At 40.6% G+C, this 14,047-nt stretch overlaps 3 protein-coding genes across 3 annotated transcripts; 2 read left to right on the top strand and 1 right to left on the bottom strand.

Moving 5' to 3' along the window:
* Positions 1-5,990: 5,990 nt before the first annotated feature.
* BGW36DRAFT_419550 (uncharacterized protein) lies at positions 5,991-8,482 on the top strand (the record flags this gene model as incomplete). Its single annotated transcript, XM_046219462.1, has 5 exons — positions 5,991-6,398; positions 6,454-6,655; positions 6,721-7,206; positions 7,278-7,452; positions 8,451-8,482. The coding sequence occupies exons 1-5, from the start codon at positions 6,142-6,144 to the stop codon at positions 8,480-8,482; spliced, it is 1,152 nt and encodes a 383-aa protein (XP_046068243.1). The 5' UTR covers positions 5,991-6,141.
* Positions 8,483-10,215: 1,733 nt separating this feature from the next.
* BGW36DRAFT_387282 (putative pheromone-regulated membrane protein) lies at positions 10,216-12,724 on the top strand. Its single transcript, XM_046217096.1, has one exon. The coding sequence runs from the start codon at positions 10,366-10,368 to the stop codon at positions 12,607-12,609; it is 2,244 nt and encodes a 747-aa protein (XP_046068244.1). The 5' UTR covers positions 10,216-10,365; the 3' UTR covers positions 12,610-12,724.
* Positions 12,725-12,834: 110 nt separating this feature from the next.
* On the bottom strand, positions 12,835-14,007 carry BGW36DRAFT_410716 (uncharacterized protein; the record flags this gene model as incomplete). Its single annotated transcript, XM_046219154.1, has 3 exons — positions 13,270-14,007; positions 13,158-13,228; positions 12,835-13,058 (listed from the first exon to the last, which is right to left on the bottom strand). The coding sequence occupies exons 1-3, from the start codon at positions 13,506-13,508 to the stop codon at positions 12,835-12,837; spliced, it is 534 nt and encodes a 177-aa protein (XP_046068245.1). The 5' UTR covers positions 13,509-14,007.
* Between the last annotated feature and the right edge of the window lie 40 nt (positions 14,008-14,047).

Raw genomic sequence — 14,047 nt, forward strand, 5'->3', positions numbered from 1 at the left:
GGGGGAGTGATGTTACGAAACCAACATATGCAAAGCTAAGGACAGATTAGGATGTCTTAAGCCACTTCAGGGCAAGTGTCTGTTAAAGCGGCTAACACCACGGCCAACCAGTTACCACGACCACACACAGCCCGTTTGCTACTCACACGGGATTACACATTACATAAGCAACTACACTCGGGTATACAATAAGAGTGTAGGAGAAGTGTAGGAAAAGACAAGAAGGTGATTGGATATACAATCTGTATACGGACAGATTGTAGGGATATTGTAGGAACGACATCTATATAAACACACCCATTTGCATGTATCTAGTTTACCTTAGCATAGTTCTTTAACATAAGTCACTACGATTATTACTATCAGTTACACTGTAAGGGTCAGCAAGGCAATCCCACTTGAAGTACTACGGCACTTCAAGGCATCGCTCCTACTTTAGTTGTGTCTTACCCTCACCTTTACCCTTCGGCAACCTTTGTACTTCGTTACTAGTTACCCTCAAGGAACCTCTGTGTGGTTCAACACATCGTATCGCTCCTCGACACAGCCAGTGACAACTAGAGTGGGTCCCGGTGCGTGACATGTCTTCTCTTATCACTCTACTAGGGATAGTTTGATGATGAAATCTATAATCATAATCTTAAATAATTTATTAAGAACTGGTAGAGATTTTAGTAAGCTATATTTCTTATATTAATATATCTTTATTTTTTAATATACTGTATAGATTTAGATATAATATTTTATATTAGTTTCTATTATTAGTTAATAATATTTTTAGTGTACTATTATTAGGATTTATTCTTTTCTAAAATATCTTTTTTAGATGTTATTATAGTTGTTTTTTATAATTTTTAACTGTAAGGCTTTATCTGGTGGTATATAGATTATATCTTTATATCAAAGTAGATTACTATTTTTAATATTCTAGTTCAAGTTTTTAATCTTATAAATATCTTTTTAGAGGTCTTTTATCTTTTTCTATATAAAGATATCTTTTTGTTAGTAGATCTGAAGGAGGGTCTTTATATCCAGTTTTATATCTGTATAGGCTGTCTTGGTCTTCATAGCTTTAATAGCTAGAGACTGCAGTATTAGAAGCTCTAGATCTTTTATGATATTAGCAGCGGTACTCTTATCTATAGGGGTATTTCCTATTTTGGGTCTATGGGAATTACTTTTGCTAGTAGTGAGAAGGTTCTCTTATTCTTTTTCTTTATATACTGATTCGCTTATAGATTCTCTATATTTAAGAGGAGGGTTTATATTGTTTTATTTAGCTATAAGTATCTCTTTTTAAAGCTTCTTTTTTAAGATAGAAAGAAGAGATTCTTTTTCTTCTATGTCTTTTATATAGTTAGATTAGTAACTAGATGTATCTATAAGATTCTTTGATTCTGGATGATATTCTATATTGAAATTGTATGTTAATAGATATTCTATCTATCAGGTCTGATGTCTAGATAATATTTTTGTAATAGTGAAGTATTGCAGGTTATTATGGTCTATTAGGATCCTTATCATATATTAACTATCCTCTAGGTATTGTTATCAATGCTTAAAAGCATTAATTATAGCTATTAATTCAGTATTATGAGTCTTATATCTAATCTTTGGTCCTTGTAACTTTTGGGATTAATAGATAATAAGATGCTATACATCATCTTTAAATAGCTGAGTGATTACTGCATCTATAGCATCTTTAGAGGTGTCTATTTCTAATTATATAGATTAGATAGGGTCAAAGTGCTGTAATAAGAGCTTTTAACAGAATAGATCTTTAAATTCTCTAAAGGATTTTAAAGCTTTAAGGATGAGTAATCTAGGAATTTTCTTTTATTTCTAATACTTTAATACTCTACTTACTATTTTCTTTATAAGTTTAATCAGAGTCTTTATAATCTTAAAGAATTTCAGTATAAAGTTATAATAGAAATTTATAAATCTTAAGAAGAACTAGATTTCTTTTACTATTTATAATTTTAGTTATTCTTAAATGATTTAGACTCTATTCTTTTCTATTCTAACATTTTTTAAAGATACCATGAACTCTAGATACTTTATAATATCAATGCTAAAGCTATATTTATTTAGTTTATAATATAACTAATGCATTTAAAGTCTTTTCAGAATCTCTTAAATCTGAACTTTATGATTTTCTAGATTCTTCAAATATATAATTATATTATTAAGATAGATTATTATATAGATGTTAAGCAAGTCTAACATAGCTTTATTAATATAAGCCTAGAAGGTAGCAAAAACATTAGTTAGTCCAAATAGCATCATATTATATTTATAGTAACTATATCTAGTTCAAAATACTATCTTTCACTTGTCTCTATATCTTATTCTTATGCAGTAATATATATCTTTAAGATCAAATTTAATAAAATACTTGGCCTCCAACAGTCAATCTAGGATTTCCAATATTAAGAGAAACAGATATTAGTCTTTCACTATTATAACATTAAAACCCCAATAATCTACACATAAATAGAGATTACCATCTTTTTTCAAAATAAATAAAATAGAAGCCCCTACTAGGCTTTTTAATGATTTTATTTATTCTTTCTCTAAAACTATCTTTATATATACTTTTAATATTTCTTATTTAGACTTAATAAGCCTATATATCAGTCTATAAAAAGAAATTATGCTCAGTTCAAGTTTAATAATATAATTATACACTATATATTTAGACAGTATATCTATAGTTTTCTCTAAGAATATATCCTTATACTTCTAAAAATACTCTGAGATCTTCTAATCTAATTTTACTACTGATTTCTAATCTAAGGGTTTATTAAGTAATACTTTTATATAGTCTCTACCATTAATCCTAGCTATATATAATTATAGGTCTCCAGTTTTAAGAGCATTAGATAATATTTAATAAGCTAGATATCCAACTAGAAGCTCTTTTTATACTATAGTTATAATAAAGATCTCTATCTTTCCTAGACTGGTATAGGCTCTGTATCCCCAGATTTAGTTTTTCCAATCTATATTTAGATTAATAGCCTAAAGCTACAGCATATCTAAGATAATATTATATCCATCTATATTCACTATATTTAGTAAACATTTAATAGTCCTAGATAGCCCTTTAATATCTATAGCCTTAACATCTATATTATACTAATTATAAGACCGGATCTAGTATCTATTAACAGCCTTAATTCTTCAAAGTGTCTTATTTAAGTACATCCTAAACCTCTTTATAAAGATTTAATCTATAAAACTGCTCTAAACATCACTATCAATAAGCACCTAGAATAAAGGAGCTCCTAGTATACTAAAGAACTCTACCATTACAACTAATAATTGTTCCTACTATAGATTCTTTTTTAATATAATATTAGATTCAATTCTTAATGCAGCTATTACATCTAATAGCTAGAACTTCAGTTTTTTAACTTATTTATATCTCTTTAACCTATTTTGATCTTTAGCTTAGAACAATTACTGATAAAGTGTCTAAATTAGCTATAATTAAAATAGTTTTAACTATTTATATAATTTCTATCTCAATCTTAACTTATACTAAATCTATAGAATCCTTCTCTTAGAGATTTTAGATTCATTTAGGACTCTTATCTCTTATATTTTGATTACTCTCTTAAGCTATTATCTTCTCTAGATCTCTTTATAGAGCTTTTAAGCTTTTATTATCTATTGATTTTAATCTTCTAATATTTGAATATAATATCTTCTATCTTTTATAGAAATATTATCATTTCTTTATAGTATTTCAGTTTCTTTAGATATTTCTAGATCTCTATCTATATATTCCAAAGAACTTTAATATTTAATTATTTTATCTACTGCTTTTCTATATATTAGAGATCCATCTGTTTCTCTAATATTCAAAGAAACTAAATAAATTTATATACAGATTGTTCTTCTTATTACTTTATATTAATATATTAATATAGAGTATCAGTTCAAAGAAATTTAAGATTATTAAAGATTTAATAAAGATAATTTTTAAAGTTATTCCAGCTTATATTAATTATATTCTTATATTCCTTCTAGAATAGAGAGTACTACAGAAACTAGGATTAATCTAGATTATTTAATATTTTATTAATCTTATACTTTAAATATATATTATATTACTCTAAATATTTCTTAAATTAGGATTTAGCTTTTCTAATAAATATCTTATATTTATTATAATTTCTTCTACTATAGAGATAATCTAATTTAAATCTTAGAGAATGTTTTTCTTTTAATATTTTAGTTTAGAGACATTTTTCCTTTATATCTATATCTTTAGAGGTGAAATCTTAGATTTGATTTTAATTCTATAATATATTCTGTTTTAGTTCTATTATTTAGACTTATTATTTTAGATATTTATTGATTATTTCTAACTTAGAGAGAGTTATAAAGTTTAATTACTTTTTAGTAAGTTAAATATAGATTTTATTTATAGCTATTAGTTTAAAATTATATCTTTAATATTCTTTTTATAATATTTCTATGAGCTCATCAGTATCTTTAGATTTGTGTTAGGATGTTATTCCTTTTAATTTATTTAAGAGTTATTTAGAGATAATGATCATCAATATGCTTCTAGTGATAATTATTTCTAAATAATTATTAATCTTTTATCTTGAGGTTTAAAGCAATCAGAATGTGAGATAGTTACTGAAAAGTAGGTAAATATTAGAATTTATTAATCGAATATAAGGCTCGGTTAGATATAGATTAATTGCTGATCTGTGGTATATGTAGCCGCAGATGTGGATTATATAGTGTCTCGGCTAGCTAGTGCCTTGGCAGCGGCGCTGTGAGGTCCTCCGAAGGTGCCTCAGAGGCGCCGAAGGGTTATAGACCTCTTATAACATGTAGGGCCTCACAGTTGCTAGGGGATTATGAATTTTGCCTTAAAAGCCAGACAGTCCGCCGTACTTGGCAACCGTCCTGTCGGGTCTCCGTGGTCTGTGAGCGTTAAGAATTATGCATCCCGCGACATCAGAAGATCAATGCATTAGTGGGGTATCTCTTATTACAGCTTAGCTTTGGAGAAAGTTTTTATCAATGAGTAATGAATGTACTCCGTAAGGATGTACGTGATTAGCGTACGAGAAATATTTCACATAGTACACAATAGCTTTTGGCCAAGAACGAGTCATGTGAGACCTGCAACATCAGGTCCCCCCTTTTTAAACTTTCCACGTCGATCGCCCACAAACCTTAATAAATGGTTTGGGGTGTGGAAGCACGCTGTCGATGGGCTATGCTATATGGTTATATTATTGAATAAGTAGTAGAGAACTACAAATCCCTACGTAATATGGAAAAAAGAGACCAAAACATCGAAATATTAGTCATGATATTGCATATTGTATTCAGAATCTCTCCCGCCGTCGACCATGTGCGCGTAATTGGCCCTCCAATCACAACGCCTACTAACCACACCACGCGGCGTTAACACGATCCTTCAGCCCCCACTAACGCCAGTTTTTCTCAAATACTTTCAAAACATCCAGACTAGGCCAACAATAGTGCAAAGTCTCGTACATGAGCAACGAACTCCGGATCACTACATCCAGGGGATGCCAAGGACTAGACCAGCAGCCCGTGCCCAGCAGGCACAAAAATTAAAACAAAAGCCTCACCGTGACAAAGCCCACGCGGTCTACACGGGTCATAGTCTCTGAATCCCGTTGACTCGGTGCCTGCCAATTTTCCAATAATGAGCACTATTTCCTGCTAGTTGACAATAGTACCCGCTTATTTTGTAACCCATGCGTTATCTTTCCTTTAGGACGGATTCAATAGCAGCCGTTGCTTAATTCGTCGAGCGACTAGGTAGGTATAGGTTTAGATGATGTGCAATAGTTTTCGTGGTTGGAGTCAGCACGGACAATAACTCTGAATAATGGAGGGGCCGACAGGAGTGGGTTGGGCCAACGTAGTCGACAGGCTATATAACTACTTTGAATCTCCACCAGGTCGAGGCCGGGGATGTTACTGTCAGATAAATAATATCACAGATTGATTACATCAGTTCTACACATGGAATAATGCACATACTAAGACCCTATACCCATGCAGACCCACCGTTGAGTGCCGTTGAGTGCCGTTGAGTGCTAATTTCCTTGTGTTGGCCATCTGGTCTTTCTCATAATGTCCCCCACCGAACAACAATTATTCGCTATCTCGACAGCAGAGCGGACAACAGCGGCGATCTCTTTACTTGGAACAAGTATAATTGTAGGATCATTTCTCGGGTCAAAATCGTTTCGAAAGCCTGTTAACAGGCTAGCCTTCTATGCGTCCTGGGGGAATATCCTGTCGAATATCGGGCAACTCATCGCACGTTCGGGAATTGAGCTAGGGCTCAATACCCCACTTTGCCAATTTCAAGCCTGTCTATTACAATGGTGAATCTTCTTCCGATGAATATGAAGTGTAGAGCTGATTAGGATACCCAACCAGGTCGGTGCAGTCGGACGCCTACTGGACATTTGCAATGGCATGCAACGTCTACCTGACATTCTATCATCAATATGAAGCGGTGCAACTGCGAAAACTAGAATGGCGATATATCGTCTTATGTTATGGTTTGCCGCTGATCCCCGCGATTGTTTTTCTCTTTATCGAGACCGAAGAGCGAGGCAAAATCTACGGTTCGGGGCTAGTAAGCCATCATTCTTCCCTCCAACTAATATTTTGACCGCTCTATTTACTAACGTCTGATATCAGCTCTGGTGCTGGATCTCCGTACCTTGGAACTATCTCCGCCTAGGCTGTTTCTACGGCCCTATCTGGCTCATGATATGCCTCACAGTGTTAATATACATTCGCACCGGTCGCGAAATGTTCACTAACCGGCGCCTCTTTAATCTGAACGCCGGCAAAGCCCGGAGTAGCACCATTTGTGCCTGTACATTATCACCCACAGATCCTTGGAAACAGCCCACCACCCGTTTCGTCGAGGATAGCGGGCCCCAAAGCCCAACATCCTCCAGCACGACCTGGGACGACGACACAAATTGGGCATCGTCGCTGAACCCCACTGCGCCGATCACACTCAGCGAAGAATTCGGGCTTTCGCCAGCCCAACCATCACAGCAGAGAGACGACGCGCAGAACCGCGTCGAGAGTGTTGGTGGCGTCAAGATGGATGCGGCGTCGTGGGTATATACAAAATGCGCAATGCTGTATTTTATCGCTCTTGTGGTTACATGGGTATATTCTTCTATTCATATGCAAAGTGTAAATGAGGTGTATATGCTGACTTGAACGTTATTATTGTACAGGTTCCGTCAACAGTCAATCGAATCTACTCCATCGTACATCCCGACGAACCCAGTTTTGCATTGAACCTGCTATCCGCTATTGTCCTGCCTCTTCAGGGGTTCTGGAATAGTCTTATCTATGTCTCTATTTCATGGCGTACATTCAGAAGGCTGTATCAAGATTTAAAAAATTGGCGTCGTGGAGACGGTCCCACAGCCGCTCGGCGTCGGCGGTCGTTGATGCCATTTGTGCATACTGATAATGGGCGTGGGAGTGGGAGTGATCAGGCGTTTGTTCTATCTGTGCATACTTGTAAATGATGAAATCATGACATGATGATTACGAATGATACTTCGATTTCTCTGTAATAATGGTTGTAGCCTATAAATTGCGGTTACTCGATTAGGCTTAGAAGGTAGTGAAGTATCAACGAGCCTTAGATGCCGGGCAAGGGCTACTGGTCTGATCGGAGGTTACTTGTAGATTTTTACTAATTACTGAGACATTATTCCGTAGGAAGTTGAAAGAAAGAGAAAAGTGTCATTGACAAAGTGGAGATAATTATAGTAAGAAAAAGTGGTCAAAATAATAGTAGACAAGTTTGACCTGGTATCCCTGTATCCTTCGCCGAAATAAAACATGCAAGATAATCCAACACATCTCAGAATATAGAAACAAAAAAAGAAACAAGAAGTAAAATAAATTGAATAGATGTCTCCCAATTCTTCATTCAGCCAACCCGGACACCGTAGGTGATGTAGGAAACACAGGCAATGTAGGCAACGCAGATTGTGGATCTACGATTGGCCTATTGTCAGCCGACGAAAAGCCCACCAACACAAAGTCACCAGTATATGGATTATAACAAATATCATCCCCGACAAAACTTTGATGGGCATTCTCAATCCCACGATGCATGATATTCGTGGATTGGAAAATCCATTCTCTGGTAAGCCAGTAAATCTGATATGCCTTCATCCTTTCGTCCGATCTCACAATATCGGGAAACAAGGAGAATCCAGCCCATGAAAGGACCATGTAATGAGCGATAGGGTGAGGGTTGAGCAGCTCAGGTATAGCCACACTCGATGGCATCGTGAAGGTCCCCAGACATACGGGGACGGAAGAACCCTGTAAGCCGATCATTTGGTCGTACAATTGCTGCTCTTGGTAAAGTCTATCGGTTGCGTCAGGCCTCGAGGCCTTCTTAAGAATGAATGTGTAGCCTGTGTTAGGTAGAGCCATTTTCAGGATAGATGTGCCCCTTGTGGCGTTTATTTGAATGAGGTCAAAGCATGGAGGCGAGTCTTCAGCTTGTAGCGTGTGCCGGATTAGGTTGAGCATTGTGGGTGCATGTTGGACAATGCAGTCCAAATGGCTGGATGCGTTTGGGCAGGATAGGTCGACAGGCCATCCGTTCTTTACGCCTAGAATGCACGATGGTTTGCAATATTCTTGAGGTACCGCCTGCGGCTCGTTTCCGTCAATGTTGTTGTGCTGAGCTGCACAGTTGGGCATGATCGCTGGCATGGACATCACGGTTGACGAACTGCTCCCCAAGCTGTAGGAGCCCATGTTGTTAACGGGCATATGAGGGTGCACTGAATTCTTGGAAGCCGTCTTGTGGAGGCCTGCACTTTATGGTGTCTGTTTGTAGCAGAGTAACTGATGGAGGTGATAGTTATATAGGTTAAAACGAATTGAGGGCAATTCCTTCCTGAAAAGTCGATGTTGACGAGAGTTAAGTAGAAGGGAGACAGGGAAAAGGCTTGAGAGAGCTTGAGAACTGATTTATGCTTTCTTTCTTTCTACTCAAAGAACTCATATCCTCCAATATAAGGAAAGTACTATTTTCTATTCTACTATAGGAAAAGTACTATATTCTACTCCAATATAGGGAAAGTGCTGTTTTCTGTACCAAATATAAATAATGAAGCAATACACCCGAATAGGAAAAGTAGGGCTGCGGCATTGTACCAGCGCCGTGGAATAGCAGGGCATGACGTTCCATAGATGTATTCCTTAAGACAACCCTCAGGCAGACAGCTGGAATTGGTCTGGACCGTGGTTTCATCTAGGCAGCCGTAGAAAAAAAGTCGCTTATCCAAATATTGAGTGCAGTTGAGCGTAATCAAGATCTAATTAGCGGGAGAACGTAGAGTGTACTCGAAAACGTCAACTGGTAGTAGCGTCATCAAGAGTACAATAAACAGTCATTAAGAGAGTAATTAAGTGTTAAGGAAAGCATAACCATGAGGGCACCAACTTGTCATCGTGTATTATCATACGTTGTATACGCCCATGTATGATTGCCTAATCGAGAGCTGCACAGCTACTAGAGTAGTTAATTAACTATATACAAAAGTGTCAGGAGTCGTCCAACATGTTTATATATAATGTAAGCAACACTAGCCGTAATGGTTCATCCGGCCGACCGGGTTACTGGAACAAGATCGATGCATAATCACGCTTTCGGTTAGTGTATAGATTCCCACCGGATAATTAAAGCAAGCTGGCAGCGCCATGACGCCATAGGCCAATGGCAGATTCTGCCGCTGGCCACTCATGCGTCGCACAGGCTCCACCTGGCGCAATACACATGCAGTGGGTGGGCTCCAATGGCGAGCATGCGCGGCCCTGGTGTGCGCACGCTGTCGGAAAATAGGAGAAAAAGCAGGGAAAAAAAGATATAAAAATAGAAAGATAGAGGCGAGAAAAAAGGAGAAAAAAGACATTGGGCAAGCAAAAAATGGAGTCGCGTTGGGCCTTGAAGAGTCCAGATTCACGGGCGTCGATAAGAGGGCCAAGGCTGCAGCCAATCACGGCTGCGTCTACCGTCAAGTGCCTCGCTCGGGTCGGCCTCCCCGCTCCTTCCGAGTACTATTCTGATTTAGCCCCGCCTCTTTACTCTTATATGCTACACTTCTCTGCTGCTACTCTTTTTCTTGTTACTCCTCAGTTGCGCTTCTGTACCCAATTGTTGTGTTTTCATTGCTCTCTCAATGACTGCAATGGATCTCTCCCTACGATCCCGTCTCTGCTGAGGGAATCGAAACTATATCCCGACTGCCACTGGAAGCTACCGAGGATATCTGCACGCACCGTACCATGGCCGACACTCCATACAACAATGGCAGTGTCGGCGATATCACCCCAGACAGGTCGAGCCTGGACTTTCCAGGTCCAGAGCTGGCGCCTGAAGAGATTGCAGAGCGACTGCGGAATATTCGTGTGAAATTTCGCTCCCGCGACGAGCACGCTCCCGATCCGCAATATGCAGAAGATACCCTGACAGAAATCTCTACCCACCACCACCACCACCAACACCATCACCACCACAACATGCCCGACCTCGAAAAGGCCGATACCGCCCGATCTGATGCCAATGACGAAGATGGAAAGAATCATCTGACCCGCGTCCTGACCCTACGTGATCGCGCTCGCATGTTAATGACAAGGCTGGGGCGTCCGGAGGAGCCAGGCGATGCGCTCATACCAGGCATGACAACGGCGGATTGGGTTGGGGATCTGGATCCCGTGGAGGCCGATATGATGCACCCTCAGGAGCATGCAGGAAAGCACCCCACTACCGAGGCCAATCGTCTGGTGCGAGGAGTGCAGAATCTCAAGCGCAGAAAGCCCCTACGCACCCATTCGTCTGACTCGATTCCCAGCGTCGGTTCCGATACCGAGTCAGAGTCGCCTTATCGGGGTGAAGGCATTCTATCGCATTTGCTTCGCCTGCACAACCAGCAAGCGTCTGGTCGTAGCACGCCGGTCACCCCAGATAGCGGCACCACGACTCCAAAAAAGGTCAAATGGTATCACAAACACTCACCGAATCAATCGACCATGTCACTGGTCGGAGCAAGTCTGAGTCTAGGCACTCCAGGTAACCCATTGGCTCTGGACGATCTACAGAAGACTGTGAATAGCAAGCGACGCAAGATGCATCACAAAAAAAAAGACCCAAGGGAACATATAGCAGTGCGTATTGCTACCATTATCACTCGACAAAGATACCTCATGATTCTCTGTCGAGCCCTGATGAGATTTGGTGCTCCAAGCCATCGTCTGGAAGAATATATGCAGATGACGGCTCGAGTGCTCGATATCCACGCGCAATTCCTGTATCTGCCAGGAACCATGATCATGTCGTTTGATGATTTGGCCACGCGTACGACCGAGGTCAAACTCGTGCGAGTCGTGCAAGGCGTTGATCTAGCCCGGTTGGAAGACATCCAAGACATTTACAAAAATGTCGTCCACGAAAAAGTGACCGTTGACGAGGCTATTGTTCAGCTAGAAGACGTGATGAATCGGCCCCCAAAATACCCAACCTGGTTGGTGGTTCTATGTTATGGATTTGCATCTGTCTCAGTCGGCCCCTTTGCCTTTCAAGCACGTCCAATCGATATGCCAATCATATTCTTTCTCGGTATTGTGCTTGGATTGCTTCAACTTGTTTTCTCACCCCGATCTAGCTTGTATTCCAATGTCTTTGAAGTACTAGCTACCATCATCACCTCGTTCCTAGCACGCGCCTTTGGTAGTATCCGAAATGGTCTCGAAGACAATGGCGATCCGCATTACATTTTCTGTTTCTCCTCTTTGGCCCAGTCTTCAATTGCATTGATTCTTCCTGGTTTTTTGGTTCTGAGCAGCAGTCTGGAATTACAGTCCCATCAAATCATCCCTGGGTCCATCCGCATGGTATATGCCATTATTTATTCGCTTTTCCTGGGATACGGAATTACTGTTGGCACCACTATTTATGGACTCATGGATGGCAAAGCTAATCCAAATACGACCTGCCCTGGACCCGAAATAGGCAACAACCAGTATCTCCAACGCTTCCCATTTGTGGCGCTGTATGTGATCTTTCTCGTCATTATCAACCAGGGAAAATGGAAGCAAGCCCCTGTCATGATAGTCATAGCCGTGGCCGGTTATGTGGTAAATTACTTCAGCAATTTAAAGCTCGACTCGAATATGGAATTGGCCAACACTCTAGGGGCATTCACCATTGGTACGCTAGGGAATTTGTACAGCCGTCTCTGGCACGGCCATGCCGCTACTGCTATCTTACCTGGCATATTCGTGCTCGTGCCATCTGGTCTCGCCTCATCAGGCTCGTTGGTCTCTGGCGTTCAATCTGCAAGCCAAATCCGGGCAAACCTAACGGGTCACGATAACGGCACATCGAGCTCGGCGAACAGCAGTAATAGCTCCGTGTATGACATGGGTTACGGAATGATTCAGGTTGCCATTGGGATCACCGTCGGTCTGTTCCTGTCCGCAATTCTTGTATACCCATTAGGCAAGAGACGAAGCGGGCTGTTCAGTTTTTAATGCATATATTGTTCTGTTTAGAGTTTGTATAGAATGTGCATTGATGCATTGTATTGGTTTAGCTGCATATAACAAATACATTAAATAATACTAATCAAATCATACCATGTTAACACTATGTCCCCAACACCCAGCTAATCCCATCAATTCGCAAAATAAACCAGGCACTAAACAATCACCCCCAGCCCTATCAACCCTGCAAAAAGCACACCATCCCTCACCACCTCACTCTTCCACCCCCAACCCACCGCAGCCCCCGAACTCGTCGACGCCGCCACTTCTCCCGGTATCGTCGGTGTCCCAGCTAATCCCGCATACGGCTCCGTCGGTATTGATACCGTAGTCGTCGTCTCCCCCTGCGTCGCCGAAGGCCCAGCATCCGACGCCGCTGAGCCCTGTGTCGCTGTCCCCCCTTTTCCTCCTCCTGTTGTTGTACTCGTTGTACCCCCCTTCTTCGTCGTCGTCGCACTATGTTCACTCCCCGGCGTCCCATACGACGAATACCACATCCCACAATCCGTCACCGCCTCCGCGACATCCCCGCTCACCTGACTCCACGGCAGCGCGCCGAGACTCGCGGAGCAGGCATCGCACGCGGAGATGGCCGTGTAATAGCTCGCTGTGCACAGACAGTATAGGTATTTGTCTGACGTGCCATACGTCGATTGGCAGTTGCTGTAGATGTTGAGTTGGTTTGTGCACCCGGGCTCGCTCAACTGGCAGTAGGATAACGCGTCGGCGGAGGAGAGAGAGGCGTGTGTATTGGATGGGTCGCGTCGGATGTTGTCGATGTGTAGGGCCGTTGTGTATTCGGAGACGGAGGGGGGTTGGGTGATTTGTTGGGAGAGGGTGAGAGGGGTGCTGGTTAGGAGGAGGGTGAGGAGATGGTGGGAATGCATTTTGGTGACGTTCTCAGTCAGGTTGAAGAGGTCGATTTGGTTAAGATGTAAGATCACGGCTTGAGAGGGATTGATATTTTACGAGTTTCTAATCCCCGAATGAGGAGCAAGATCTCGTTTCTCGTCTGTGATGGTGAAGTGTATGACGAATATTCAGTTCCTTTCATAGCCCAGACCAAGTATCTCTAGTCGAAAGATCACTGATGAGCCAAGACGAGGACAGCCAGCTGAAAAGGAAACAAAGTGTGGACAAGGATCCAATATCTCGAATACGAGAAACACCTCGTATAAAAAAGCCCGTCTCACTTTGACTGCTGATTCAACACCGCCAGTTCCGCCAGTCGCATCCGTTTATATTTCTGTCGTCGCCAAGGAACAAGCCAGAGCCCAACCCATTAAATAGCAATTACGTACGCAGATCAGCGGTGAAAATTTTATCTCTCCAGCAAACCAAACTGACAAAGAATCCAATGGGCAGATGATCGAAACTGATGACAGCCAAAAGGGGGAAATCGACTAAGCTCGTATTCCTGGCGGAG

This window comes from Talaromyces proteolyticus (assembly GCF_021365285.1).
Source record: "Talaromyces proteolyticus strain PMI_201 chromosome Unknown BGW36scaffold_11, whole genome shotgun sequence".
Classification (NCBI taxonomy): Eukaryota; Fungi; Ascomycota; class Eurotiomycetes; order Eurotiales; family Trichocomaceae; genus Talaromyces; species Talaromyces proteolyticus.